The sequence below is a fragment of the Fringilla coelebs genome, assembly GCF_963513975.1.
Source record: "Fringilla coelebs genome assembly, chromosome: 6".
NCBI classification, from domain to species: domain Eukaryota; kingdom Metazoa; phylum Chordata; class Aves; order Passeriformes; family Fringillidae; genus Fringilla; species Fringilla coelebs.
This window is the reverse complement of record NC_140034.1, coordinates 25,382,288-25,396,408: the sequence shown is the minus strand read 5'-3', so window position 1 is coordinate 25,396,408 and position 14,121 is coordinate 25,382,288. Positions and strand designations below refer to the sequence as shown.

The following is a 14,121-nucleotide window of genomic DNA, read 5'->3' as shown; positions in this document are numbered from 1 at the left end:
AACTTTAACCTTTTGCTATCTGATAAATTTGGTAAACACTCTGAAATTATAGTTCTGTTTTGAACTCGAGCACTGATGTTCAGTCCTGGATGCTTCAGAGTTGTTAGCTGGGTATCTGCATCTTTTCCATGGAAATGGACAAAAGAGGGCAAGGTGCAATATAATTCCTCAAAAGTGCTGGCTGATATAGTCATATAGATACCTGGAAACTGTAATTCTGAGTCCCCAAGCTAAAGGTTACTTTAAAAAATAGATCCTTTTATGAAATAGGGCTGGGGCTTAGAAGTGGTTCTTGGCTTCTGTTGCCCAGGCCTTTCTGGTAGTCATATTTTCATATTCTCAAGCTTGTTTCTCTTGACAAGGGATAAAAAATGGCTAAGTATACAAAGTTTTTCATATAACTGGTTGTTCCCAGGGGGCCAAGCCTTTAGACAAATGCCAAATATCATCTATAATTAATTTGTAGGAGCTGACAATATAATCTATTTGTCAAATTGCTGTATCTTTAAAGTTAAAGAAAAATACTTCAGATAAAACAGTGGCCTGCCCAGTGTCTAGCTATTGAGTATTGCAGACTGCTACCAATATACTTACATGAAAAGCATCAAAGTACAAAAATTAGATCTTGTGGACTTCAGCTATCCTGGTGGGCTTTCAGACTTTCACTACCTAGGATGTCCAGCCATGGACACTGCTGGCAGTGTTACTAGTAGTAAAGTGGCATGAGTCTGCAATGATCAAAACTATTGGCTGTGTAAGAGAAATAATGCTGACCCACATTTTACATCAGCTGCATTACACTGCATTAGATTTTTGTTGGTTTTGTAGGAACAGTGAGTTTCTTGCCAGCGTAAGCCTTGATCCAACTGGGACAGTTGAACTTCTGCCTCATGGTACTGGGAGTGCAAGGTGTGCTGATGGACGTGAAAGTCCCCTGAGCTTTTTCCAATCTGGTAAATACCAGTTATGCTCTTAGCAATATTAAACAGAGTCCCTCCTAGGTTCCTCCTTGCTGAAAGCTTTGGTTTCATGGTTGGTCTAGGCCAAATAGGTCTGACTCTGACCACACAGCTGCTCCTCCATCTCAGACCTTTGTGCTTTTGTTTGCTTCTGCTGATTTTTGTAGTGTTGGAAGAAGAACATTTTATATGTTCTCTTTCATATTAAACAAAATTTTCCTCTTTCTGACCTTCACAGAGAAATCACCACTCATTTCGGTAGTGTTTGTTAATATATTTATGTGTTAAGAGCTGCAGAGGTTCTTATTGAAACAATTGAAGGTGTATAAAAGTTTTGAAGGTAACCTCTGTATAATAATCCTTAGCAGGCAGCTGGAAAATAGTACTACTGAGAAACAGCAGAAATACAGTGTGAAAATTGTGTTATTAATATTTGCTTCATGTTGTACTCTGATGCTTTTTTTCAACTGCAAGTTGTCCATTTACTGATGTTTCCTTGGTTATCATGTCATTCTATCTGGATGTCTGTTGTCCTGTGAGTTTAGAAATAGTCTTTATGTTGAAGCGTTTCTGGAACTGTTAAGTTTGTTAAAATGTGGGATGTCTCTGCAGAAGCATAGGTTTAATATACCATAACAGCACCATTTCTATGTCTTCTGTACCAGTGATGTCCCCAGCTGCTGCAGGACCTCTTCTCAAAGGACAAAAGTACTGTCTGGGGCTTTATGACATGGGGAAAACACATAGCATCAGGCAAGGTCAGTCACGCTGTACAGACATCTGCATAGGACAGTGGTGAGAGCTGAAGTGTTCGTACCTTTTAAACCGTCAGTTTCAGTCTGACAAAGCCAATGTCAGTCCTGCCCCGAGTTATTTCCTATCTATGGAAAGGATCAGTCAAGCTTGAGCTTTCATTTTCACAACATCCCATTACCATTGCTGCCACCACCACCTAGAGATCCTTCTCACATTTTGGATTTTCAGCACTTAAATATAGCTTCTGACCCACGCTGAAAATCTTAAGACTGGCACAGCTCCATTGGCCTCACAAACGGCCCTTTGAAATAGCTACATTGTTTCTAGTTCATTTCCGATGACTACATTTTAACATTGTTTCCAAAATGAAACATGATGGGAGAAACTCCCTTATTTCCCTAAAGTCTTTGTATACTTTGTATCTCTGATAATAGTATTAAAACAAGAGTATCAATGTAATTGCTAAGACTGGATTTCCAGTGAAAGAAGGCAGAGCTCTGAAGCTGTGACTTCAGTTGGGAAAATTACTCCGTTTCCAGTCAGTGGCTCTGACTGGTAAAGTTTCGCATCTGAATCTTATGCAAGAATAAGTAAAACCTCATACCTTTTAATTTTTATTTGACTTTATTCCTCAAGAATATAAAGATGATGTATGTGTAATATTGGTGCAATGAAGCAATGTGTAGTGATCAGTAAGAAAATACTGTTAAAGAAACAGCAGTGCAAACAGAAAGAATTCAAGGATGGGAACAAAGGAGAGTATTGATATGTGGAAATGCAAAGGGAACACTTTCAGGTTTTACATGTTTCTTTTCCTGCTTTTGTATAATCACTGATAGGCACTATCACCTAACTCCTCTTCTTGGTGTGGAGGGTTGAGACTTTTTAATGTTTTGTAAATCTTCAGGTTTTGGTACAAAATAGTAGTTTCTCAGGAGATGCCTGGATAAAATCAAATCCACATAAGCTGCCCCTTATGCATTGTTAAGGCCTTGGTATTTATTCTTTTTTTACAAGAAAGAAGATGAGGAAGAGGAGAGATAAAAGTATACCATGATATAAGCTATGGAGAAAAACATCTCAGAGAAGATCAGAAAAGGACAAATACCTTTGTCCTTTTACATTACTCTAGAAAATAAGACATTCAGAAAATGAACAAAAATGCCTTACTGCCAGCCCACAACTGCAACAGGAAATGTTAAGTTTTAATTAAAATAGAAAAAGTTAGTTGTTAGCACTGGGCTATAGTTAATGGTGAATTGGACATTTCCCACTTGCTGCCCCAAAAAAATGCTGCTTTGGATTTCAGATTCATCCCTTCTCTTCCATCATTATTCCTACTTCATAGCTGCTGACACAACATCAAAGGGTCTGCTTGTACATTTAAATCAACATTACATTTTTTAGTGAGTGATTGGGAACAAAATCTGTGTTATAATTGCTTAACAAAACTTTTGGATTTAGAAACTTTTCTAGCACTGAAATAACTTGTAGTATTCAACTTCCAAAAATGCAGTTAGACAATATTTGAAGAATATTTGTTTGTCTGTGTATTTCTTGAATTGTAAGAGTCAGAAAAATTTGCCTGTTCTTCTCTTTTGCAACTTGTACTATGAAATTCAGAAATTCCTCAAGTGTCCATATCTTCTTTAGTCATAATTTCTAGAGCTCTTTGCATTGTTCATTTAATAGCATGCTAACTATTGTCACTACCCATTTTTCTCTTTTTTATTTGTGAATGAACTTCATTCATCTGTACATCATGATAAAAATATTACCATTGAAAAGCAGAGACATTCAAAAAGTGTGAGCAAGAATGTTGACACTAAAAGGTTTCTCAGGTGTAAGGTCTGACAAAATGGTTGAGGTCTGTTGAAGATGACAGTCCTTTCTAAAAAGCCAGATTCAAAAAAAACTAATGGTTCTTCTACCTGATGATCCCCCGCCTGCCTCCCCATCCATCATGTCATACACACACTTTAATTCCATGTTTAAATTGTGTGTATATTTCTTCACTCTCTGCATGCATCCCACTGTGATTCTGCTAATTCTCATAGGAAATACTGCTTCACTGTCCATCAGATTACTTCTTGTGCCTTTTGGGAATAAGACAGAGCAGGATATGACTGTAATTAGATAGAAAATACCTATTTCAAAGCTTTTTTTTTCTTATATGGCTCTGCTGGGAAAGATAGGCACCTATCCTGCCCTGTCTGCACAGGAGAAATTCATAATACTCCTACCAAATCTGAGATTGATTTACACAGTTTTGGTTTGTATTGTGGTGTTCTCTGAGCTCATCAGTAGAATAAAAGAGAGGGGTGGCTCTTCGAGATTGTTTGAAATTGGAAACTACTTACAGTTTATAATATACCAGAATGCAGTGTCAGAGACTATTTACAAATGTGTTCCTTGTACTTTCAGAATTGTTTCAGGGATTGTCTAGAGCAGATTGCATCTTCAGTTGAATTCAAATGGAGTTGTAATTATAGATATCCCCTTTACTGGCATAACAGCCAGGGCATCATGAATACAGAAAAGTAGAAATTGTGCTAATGCTTCTGTATATATATTTACTGTTACTCTGCTTCATTCTCCCCACTACTCAGGATTCAAGATGGTTCATTAGCTTGGTCAAAGCCCATGGAGTATTGCTCTAGTCAGTTTTGACCTGTGTTACAATTGAGACAAGTCCTCCAGGCAGTGGGAACACTGGATTCTGCAGGAGCACCAGGTGTCTTGGTAGACACTTGGTACCAGTCAGTTTGGACCTGGCTGCAAAAGCATCTTCAGTCTCTGAATACAGACTTACTCTGCAAGTAGCACAGCTGTATGTAGGTATTGTCTCATCTGAGCAAACTGAGGCTACTGTACCATCCTCAATCTATATTAAATCAACTTGGGAATCTGCTTCTGTGGTTTAGTTTTCCTACTCAATCAATATAATCTGCCTTTGATTAATAGTTTTGTTAAGAGTTAAAGCTAACATCTAAAAGTAAACTGCAAAATTTAATGAATTGTGGTAGGGAGTTAAGACATATCTCAAGTGAATGTGTCAAGAGAGGATAAGTCAATTCCAGGTGCAGAGTCAATGCAGACAGGTTAAAACATGTTAAACATTGTGTGATAGCCATCACTGATGTGTGAAGAGCTGTCACTGGTAGAGTTTTGCATGATGATGTGTTACATCAATTTCAATAGTCTTACTGTAACACAGGATACAAATATTCCCAACAATATTGTTTCTGCAGTATTGCAGAGATCCTTGGTGCTGTAAGGGATAATTCCCATGAGTTACTTGCTGACTGTCTAAAGAGCAGAAAGTAAACCAGGCTGATTAATCTTAGTGACTGTTACTTATTCATCCATCACAGCTATGCCTGTGTTAATCAGGGACAGATAAACTCCAGAGACATCAAGAAACATGTATACTGCCCCTGTATTTGAGTTAAGAGGACTTGAGACTTATTTACACTGTGTCATCAATAATAATGTAGAGAATACAAGAAGTATTTGGTGCTGTGTTAATGATATGGAATGTGGTTTGGTGAAATTACCAGCCTTTCTTGCAAGCAGCACACATACCTTCCTTGAGTAACTGACTGGGGCAAAAATCTCTGGCTTCTCATTGTGTCTCTCTCCTGTATGTGGGACTGAAGTAAATAGGTTTTTATTGAGCTTATCTTCTTGATCTACAGTATGGAAAAAGGTAACCAAAAATGGTGAAACTGTTAAGTCAAATAAATGTAGTCATGACAGGAATTCATTTATAGAATCATAGAATGCCCTGAGTTGGAAAGGACCTACAAGGATCATCGAAGTCCCAACTCCTGGCCCTGTGCAGGACACCCCAAGAATTGCACCATGTCCCTGATGGTGTTGCCCAAATGCTTTTTGAACTCTGTCAGGCTTGGTACTATGACCACTTCCCTGGGTAGCCTGTTCCAGTGCTCAACCACCCTCTGGGTGAAGGAGCTTTTCCCAACGTCCAGTCTAAACCTCCCCTTACCCAGTTTCAGGCCATTCCCTTGGGTCCTGTCCCTGGTCACCAAAGAGATCAGTGCCTGCCCCTCCACTTCCCCTCCCCTTCCAGCCAAGGAAGTTGTAACTGCAGTGAGGTCTCTCCTCAGTCTCCTCCAGGCTGAACAGACCAAATGACCTCTGTGCTGCTCATATGGCTTCACCTCCAGCCCACCATCTTCACTGCTCTCCTTTGGATGCTCTCTAACAGCTTAACGTCTTTTTAATACTGTGGCAGCCAAAACTGTACCCAGGACTCAAGGTGAGGCCGCACCAGTGAAAAGTGAAGTGAGACAATCACCTCTTTTGACTGGCTCCAGTTGCTGGCTAAACTTTGGAGACGTGCTCAGCCCTGCCTGACAGTACAGCAATGGCAGCTCTGAAGCTGTGGTCTGTGTTGGGGTTTCTTCTGCAGTTTTACAGCTTCAGTTGGGTGGGAGGCAGTACTAACAATAGGTGAAAAGAGCAGTAATAGAGCAGTTTGTTGCTCTTATTAGCAGATAACCTGTAGGTGAGTTTGCTTTTAAATGGCAATTAGTGAACCCAAATGTTTAAGCAATGTGAAACATGATTTATTCATTAAAAATGTGATTTAAATATTTTTGGTGGTTGCGTCTTCATGCGTTGTGTGTATAAGGGTGAGTCACCTTTTGCTGAATCACTGAGTGGTGTGCCTCCCAGCAGCAGTGTGTAGGGATTTCCCATTTCACAAGTGGGAATCTACCAGTAGTACCTAATGAGAAAGCTACCTCAAGCTCAGCTTTGAAACTGGGGACACATGGCGCAGCGTGATCTAGTGATCAGAAAGGGACTGGCAGTGAAGTCTTAGGAAATCTGTATCCTGCTGTGCTCATAGTTCCTTGTATGAGTTAGAGTAATTAATCTGTCTTCCTTGTGCTCCATTATACAGTCATGCAACTTCTGGAAATACTAGATTAATAAAATACCCTTGACTTTTTAAATGAGAGATCACTACTGCTGTTTTTGTATTAACACCATTACGTTCAGTTACTTTCCTCTGTGACTGAAACAAGTGTTACTGTGTCTCACATCTTCCTTTCTTGAGAAGCAGCCAGGCGTGGGAGTAGACACACTTAGGAAACCCCCATGTAAGTTCTGTGACTCCTTGTAGACCACCCCCATTAAGTGCCCAAGCCTAAAGTGAGAGAAAAGGCTCTTTAGTGAAGTTGTGTCAGGTAAGGGGGGTGTGCAGAACAAAATTATCTTTATCTTATGAAAACAAAAAGAATTTCTATCTTCTGTATTTCAGTTGTGTAATTAAGGTTAATCTCTGTGTTAAACAGAGGAGGGACAAAGGGTTGTTATGTAAGCAGGAGTTTCAACATTTTAAAGTGCTGACTTCTTGTAATTTCACTACATTTTAAGCCTTTGAGTTTTTCCATTGCTGTAGCTAATTTATACCAACCTCTCAATTTTCTCCCAGAAGCACTTCACACTAGAAAACCTCATACGCTAATAATATGTAGGACAGGAAAGTCCACATGACTAACAGGTACAAAGTGCCACTAGTTACAACCTCCAGAAAGAAAGACCTACAGGAGCTGAATCCAAGAATACTTGGGAAGAGTTGCTATTGACCAGTCTGTATCTGGAGCTGCTGTTTTTTAACTTCTTTTTTTTCACATGATTTTTTGCTCACCTTCCCTTATTGTAGCAAAATGTTAGGCAAAAAGAAAAAATATTTTCATTTGGAATTTGTAAGGGTTTGCTAAAGTTACTCATTGTTATTATTTTTTCACTGTTGACTTCTGTACATGAAAATGTAGAGAAATGTGGATGCCATAGCTACATTCCTAAGTTTAATTAGCTTTAATGAACTCAGATTAACCAGCTTAATTCTCCTTTGGTATTTGAATCCAGCTATTTGCAGGACTGGTTCAGTGCATGAGAAGTTATTGCATTTGGCCTTTTCCTGCTCACATTATGTTTTGTTTGTTTCAACCAGGGAAGAGTAGATTGTACACATGTGTAGCCAATATCCAGTGTGATCTCCTGGAAGCAGGAAGTCAGTTCCAATAGGTACTGTTAGGTGTTTGTGCTTTTCATTAGCACCAAGGTCCTGTATCTGTATGAAAACAGAGCCTTTAGTCCCTCAGAATCAATACTGGCAAGAGCAACTTACAGCTCAACAGTTAAAATAATGTAGAAAATCTTCTGGCTTCCTCTCCCAGATCTCAAATCCAGATTCCTGGCATATTTAATTTGAGCCATCTGCAGGTCCTTTCCTGTGAAGGGCAGTTCCACACTTCCTGTCCTCACCACCTCCAGTGATGTGTTCCCATCAGTCATTGAACCTCTGACTGAAGTCTGTCTGTTGGGTTGCTGCTCAGCCCTACAAAAGTCTTTTGTTGGATCAGTGAGTAGCTGTGATATAGATCTGACACAACAGAAATAGTGAGATTGTGCAGCTTGAGAGAAGACTGAATAGGGCCACCCCCTTCTCTTGGTACTTGCAGGTAGATGAAATTAAATATATTGTAAAATGGCACACAAAAGTTACATGAATAATTCTTTCTAGCTCTGAATCAAAAGCAAATTATACCAAAAATTGAGAAGGATCACAAATAGGAGGAAAGGCAGGTAAAGAGCAAGAGAAGGAGAAGGGCAATTGAAGGTATTAAAGGGAGAAAAAGTAACAAGGAAGAGGGAAGTAGCTAGAAAAGCAGGAAGGATTAAAGAATGATCAGGAGATTGTATGTTGGCAAATAGTGGTAGCAAATGCAGGTAAAAATTAGGAAATACCTTTCCCTGGTCATTGAGCATACTGTCCTTGTCTTTCAAATATGATAGATGCCTGAATCTCAAGAAACACTTCTTCTGTCTTTCTGCATCAAACTGAAATGCCATTGTTTTGTGAGCAGTCCACGGTAATAACCTGGATGCTGAAAGCCAGAACCTTTGCCCTGCCTGAGCTCAGTCTGGGTGAAGCAGGGAGGGAAAGTCCCAGGCACAAGTGCCTGTCCTGAGAAGCACTTGTTGCAGAACAGGCACAGCCGTGAGAGACTGCTGAAAAGTCCCTCTGAAGTGAATTTACCACCGGTATGTTGGCTCACAAGCGGGCGGCTAATCTGGATGTGGTTTTCATAAAGCCTCAGTCCCGAGGTCACGGATTTCCATGTCGTGCTGCTCGCCTCCTCCCCACAGGGCAGCGCAGGCCGAGGAGGTCTCCAGCTCCAGCAGGTGGGGCTGGAGAGGCCGTGCGCTCAGGGTGCCCCGTCATCGCACTGGGTATCACTTAAATCCAGCGTCATTCATTCCCTCGGCTGACTTGGAACTTCTGACATACAACTCTGCCCGAGATCGTTCATGTCATTTGAACTGCAAGAGCTGCAGTATAAGAGCACTGTATTTTCTATGTGGTTGAGAACAGCTTCCTTCAATGAATTGGTTTGTTGTGTCTTTTTTTCTTTGTGATTAGGGAATTAAATTAGTTATCTGCTTAATTCGCATTGCAGTTAAGAACGGTATAAAATGAGAGTAGTCTAGAAGTCCCTTTAGGTGAGACGCACATGAAAGTATTCCATGTCACTCTGTTTTTACAGCTAAGAAAATCTTTGGGTTTACTTTGTTTTCTGCAGCTGTTTGATGCTGTCAACTGCCTGGCAAAAGAGAATGCCCGGTTGCTTGTGCTGGGCCGCAAACACATGCTGACGAACTCTTCAAATTGGAAAAGAGAAATTATGAAGGAGATGCAGAGTAAGGCAGACTTCTTCTTTGCTGAAAATATGTAAGTTGAAGAAAACTACTCAGTATAATTAAGAGACCCAACACCTGATTTATGTGCATTTTGTTCTAGCTTTTAGTACCATTACTAGTATCTCTTTCTGTCTGTGAAAGAAATATATCCCTTGCTACACTTGCTTCAAAAGTACATAAAAAGTTGCATTGGGAAGACTTTCATCACTTAGAATCATATCAACAGCTGTATGGTTTATTAGGATTTATGACTAATAAAACCACTGCCGAGAGCATAGTGCCCTGAACTACAGAATTTCTGGTAGCATCAGTGTGCAGTTGTGGTCTGCTGCTGTGTGGGGATACACGGTTGAGTTTTAGCAGTTTTGTTCTACATAGCACAGTATTGTTAAACTTCGTGGCAGGAGATTATATTGTTCTTTTATCAGATTGTGAGAAGAGGAAAAAAGTGCTCCAAGTAGCATGTGATTAATTTTTGTTGCACTCTAGCTTTTGGTGCCCTGTGGTAAACAATTTTTTATTTTACAGGGAACTAGAGTAGTGGTGGGAATTTTCAGTGTTGCTGATGAATAAATCTTGATCAGCATTTGAATCACTTCCTGCAGCCACTTACTGCCTTGTGAATGACGTCTGTCTTTTCCATTTGTTTTGTGAAGCTCTGAAGATGATCCCTTCTTGTTGTATGCCACTCTCCGCTCAGGCAAGCATTGCAGGTTTGTTAGCAGAGACTTCCTGCGGGACCACAAGGCTTGTCTGTCCGACAGTCTGACACGTCACCTGTTCCGCAAGTGGCAGCGTGGGCACCAGATAGTGTTCTTCCCTTCTGCAGAAGGAAGGGGTATCAATTTTTTGGTAAGTTTTCCCACTGCAGTCAGAAAACACACAGAGCATATTCATTGAAAATACATTATTTCAAACTCTGGAAGACAAAATAACTTGTTGAAGCCTAAGAAATGGATTTGTACCACTGCGCTCAAAACTCCCATGTTAACTGAAAATCCACTGGATTCACAAAGCAAGCCACAAACCAGAAAACTATAAGAGAGCCAAGAAATGCTACCTAAATGTTTAAAATGTAAATGTAAATAAAAGTTTATGTATACAAATATTTCCAGTGCTGGAAACTCTGTAACCATTACTGGCCTCAGTAAAACCTGAGTGCCAATGTTTTAAATTATTTTAAAATTTGAAATCCCTTATTCTCCTCTGCAGCTCTATTATAAAATATCATACTTCCAATTTTACAAGAGAGTTTCCTTCATCTTTATTTTAAAGAAGCTGAAAAATGCAGGTATTTCAGTATTCACTGTAATAGTAACCTAACATAGGTGTAAAGTTGCATGAGAGAAAGCCCATAACAGTCAGGTTTATAGTTAGTATTCAGCTACAGAAACTGCAGTAATGTCATGTTATGGTAGAATACTACTCTTATTGTCTAGGAGATACGTATCATTGTGAACAGTACGTTAACAGGAATGCAGCTGTTAAGATTTTTCTAGGGAAAAATCCATCATGTGACATTCTATATACAGTTCTTTAGTTATCTCCTCTGTCTGTAATGTTATTACCTGCTTAAAGGAATACGGCACCTGTGCAGATTCATTTTCTTCCTTTGCTGATTAAAATTGTAAAATAACATTCATGATTACAAATAGAAATACCAGTTTGTAAGAATGAGAGCCTTTCATTCTTTGTTGCCGTACATACATTACTTCTTACGGAGCCAAATAATGAATGGTGGGTGTCACCTGAGCTAAAGCTAACACAAGCTTTAGCTGTTTCATTCTCTTGTACAAAGGGACTTCTAATTTTCACATCTTAATTCCTATACAAGTGAGTTGGGTGATTGATATTCCTAGTCATAGCTGTCTTCTAAGTTTTTCTGGAAGCTACCACAGTAAAGTAGACTTCCAAGAGTGATAGTATGTCCTGGGAACCATAATTACCAACCAGTAATGTTTCTTTTGTATTTGTCTTATATATGTTGAATTAGTGTACCTGCAACATACTAGACCTGAAAGATTGTTTACTCTGTTTGTTCAGCCAGATGCTTCTGAAAGTGTTAGTGATAAACCCTTTTCTTACATCTCCTTTTCTTACTTCTCCTTGGGACAGAGCAAGTCAGCTCTGTAAAGAGAGATACTGGGAGAACAAATACAAGATGTCATTAATGTCATTAAATCCTACATTCAAGCCTATAAACTCCACATCCTGGGTAATTCCCATGTGATTTCATTTAACTGAACAGAACAACAATCATTTTGTCATTTCTAGTAATTGAGTGCAATATCCTGAAATCATTATTATCTAGTGCAGATTGAAGACAGAATTTATAATGACACCTAGACCACAAAATACTAGAAGATAGTTTAGTTTTTCTTCCGGTACTAAAATTCAGAATTTGTTTTGTATAAGAAAATAAAATGAGAGTTGTTAAAGAGGTAAAGCTATGGAGACTTCTAAGGAAAGCATTGGAAGTTGTAACTAAGTAGCTGTAATTGATATTTTAGTAATACTTTGTACAAAGTCTAAAAATCAATGTTTTCCCTCTGTTTTTCCCAACAGCCTGCTTTCAGTTATGACTGTGTGGTACAGACTACAGGTGATACATGGCATATTCCCTATAAAGATGTTTTTGAGGAAAAGTATTCTTATCAAATACCAAGAAAATGGCTCTGCATTCACCAGAAATGATGAAGAATGATGAAGAATGTAACTGGATAAGCTGAAGCTGCCTTTTTTTTTTCTTTTTTTTTTCTTTTTTTTTTGTAATCATTGTTGCTGGCTAGGAGAATTCAGCAGGACAGTTGTAGGAGAATTCAGCAGGACAGTTGTGGGATTAAATGTGTGAGGTGTGTTACTAAAGAAAATTGAGTGACTGCTTTTGACAAAATCATTCCTGTATACACCTCTTAACATCAGTGGTGGTCCAGTGGGGGTGAATTATGTCCATTATTTCCATTTTTACAGGCAATTTTTGTGATTTGAATTAAAACTTGCCTTTTCCTGTTGAAATTAGAGTTTGGGCATTTTATCTTTTATTTTTTCTCAAGCTTTTCATCTGCATTGAAATAAACTCTGTACATTGAAGAAATTAAGCAAGACTTGCAAAGTACCTTCAGAGTTTGTGGTGCTGAGCTTGCATGAGTGTTGCACAATGTCTGCCTCTATTCAGTGGAGCTAAGGGGGACAACGGTGCATTTACCATTCACCAGACATACACAGACCTAAGACTTCCTCACTCTAATTAGAATTTGTTTGATCACACAGAATGCTAGAGGAAAATATAGCAATCATTTGTTTGGAAGAATAAGGAAAGAACCAGTGGAATGTGAGACTTTTTTTTGTGGCTCTTCCACACTCCTAAATTTGCCATTTCTGACAGGATTTGGCATTACTGCAATAGTTTGCTGATGGAAATGCATGGATTTTTTAAATGAAAATGGATAAATGGATAGCTAGAAATTCTTAAAGACAATAATAGGACAAAATTAATTCTTGTACATTTCTATAAAATCTGTCCCAAGTTATAAAGCAAACAAATAGTATAAATTACAGTAAAGTGTTCTGAGTTATTTGTAAGTGTGTGTGTGGTAAATGTGTTTGTTTATTGAACTTACAACTTTAATGCAAATCTTTCTCCCCCCCAAAATGTAGAAATGCCACATAAATCTCAAATGAAATATCCTGGGCTTGTCACATCTGTCTCATACAAAAATCCTCTGTTTGAAACTGAGATGAAACATTAAGATCTTTTTGTATAAAACTGTATACTACCTGTTACATAGTTGCACATGGTATCCAGAGGCTCAGTTCTGAGGTTAATTATTTGATTTTTATTTAAGACATCTGTGAAATAACATTTCTTTTGTGTTGCTCTGAGTCTTCAAGTTTCAGATTACTGAAATACGGAATTTCAAGATAACAAGGAATATGAGGATTTGCTTCCAAGTATCTAAAAGGAATTCTGAGGGTTTCACTGGCAATAAAAATAAATGTGAGAGCCAAACTAAAGCCAGTAACAAATAGCAGATCTATTTGACATCTACTGCTATTTGTATAGTGGTAGAGTAAAAATTCAAGGTAATTTATTACACAGATGGGTTCATGCTGAATGCCAGAAAGACAAGTCTTCCAAACAGTACAGCAGTTGGTATCCCCAAAGAGACACTGACTGCCATTTGCTATGACACTGAGGGAGGAAAATGGGAGTCAGAAGGAATGTGCCCTTAGTTTAGCTTGCTGTGTGCCATGGAGACAGACACACTGGCAAGATAGAGTTGAGAAAGAACTGATTCAGCCTGCACTCCAGCTATTATCACCTCCAAGATCTCCCACTTACTGCTTACTATTTTAAGAAGATGACAGAACAGCTTTCCTCGGGATCCTGCAACACAGAATTTGACTCCATACCCATACTCATCAGAAGTGATTTAACTTTAAACCAAGAGCATGATTGCTCTTCTGAAACAATACTGTACTCTGGAAGCTGTATCCTGAAAGTAGCATAACTTCCACTCTGTCATGTCCATGGTATTGAGCAACTATTACTCTTTATCTAATTCAAATACTGATTCTTCGATTCCAAAAGCAAGGATTTTCTTGGTTACTCTTTGGCAATCAGGCTGAACACTTGATATTTACTTAGATTTTCTCATGCCCTTTTTCT

General features: G+C 38.7%; 1 protein-coding gene across 3 annotated transcripts in view; it reads left to right on the top strand.

Annotated features, from left to right (window-relative positions):
* PRORP (protein only RNase P catalytic subunit) overlaps nucleotides 1–12,969 on the top strand; it is a 39,974-nt gene extending 27,005 nt beyond the window's left edge. For all 3 annotated transcript variants that reach the window (XM_084207330.1, XM_084207328.1, XM_084207329.1), the window contains 3 exons: nucleotides 9,335–9,483; nucleotides 10,109–10,304; nucleotides 12,018–12,969. In XM_084207330.1, coding sequence (XP_084063456.1) covers nucleotides 9,335–9,483; nucleotides 10,109–10,304; nucleotides 12,018–12,146 — 474 coding nt within the window. In that variant the 3' untranslated portion in view covers nucleotides 12,147–12,969. The remainder of the gene's footprint in view (nucleotides 1–9,334; nucleotides 9,484–10,108; nucleotides 10,305–12,017) is intronic.
* The last annotated feature ends 1,152 nt before the right edge of the window (nucleotides 12,970–14,121 follow it).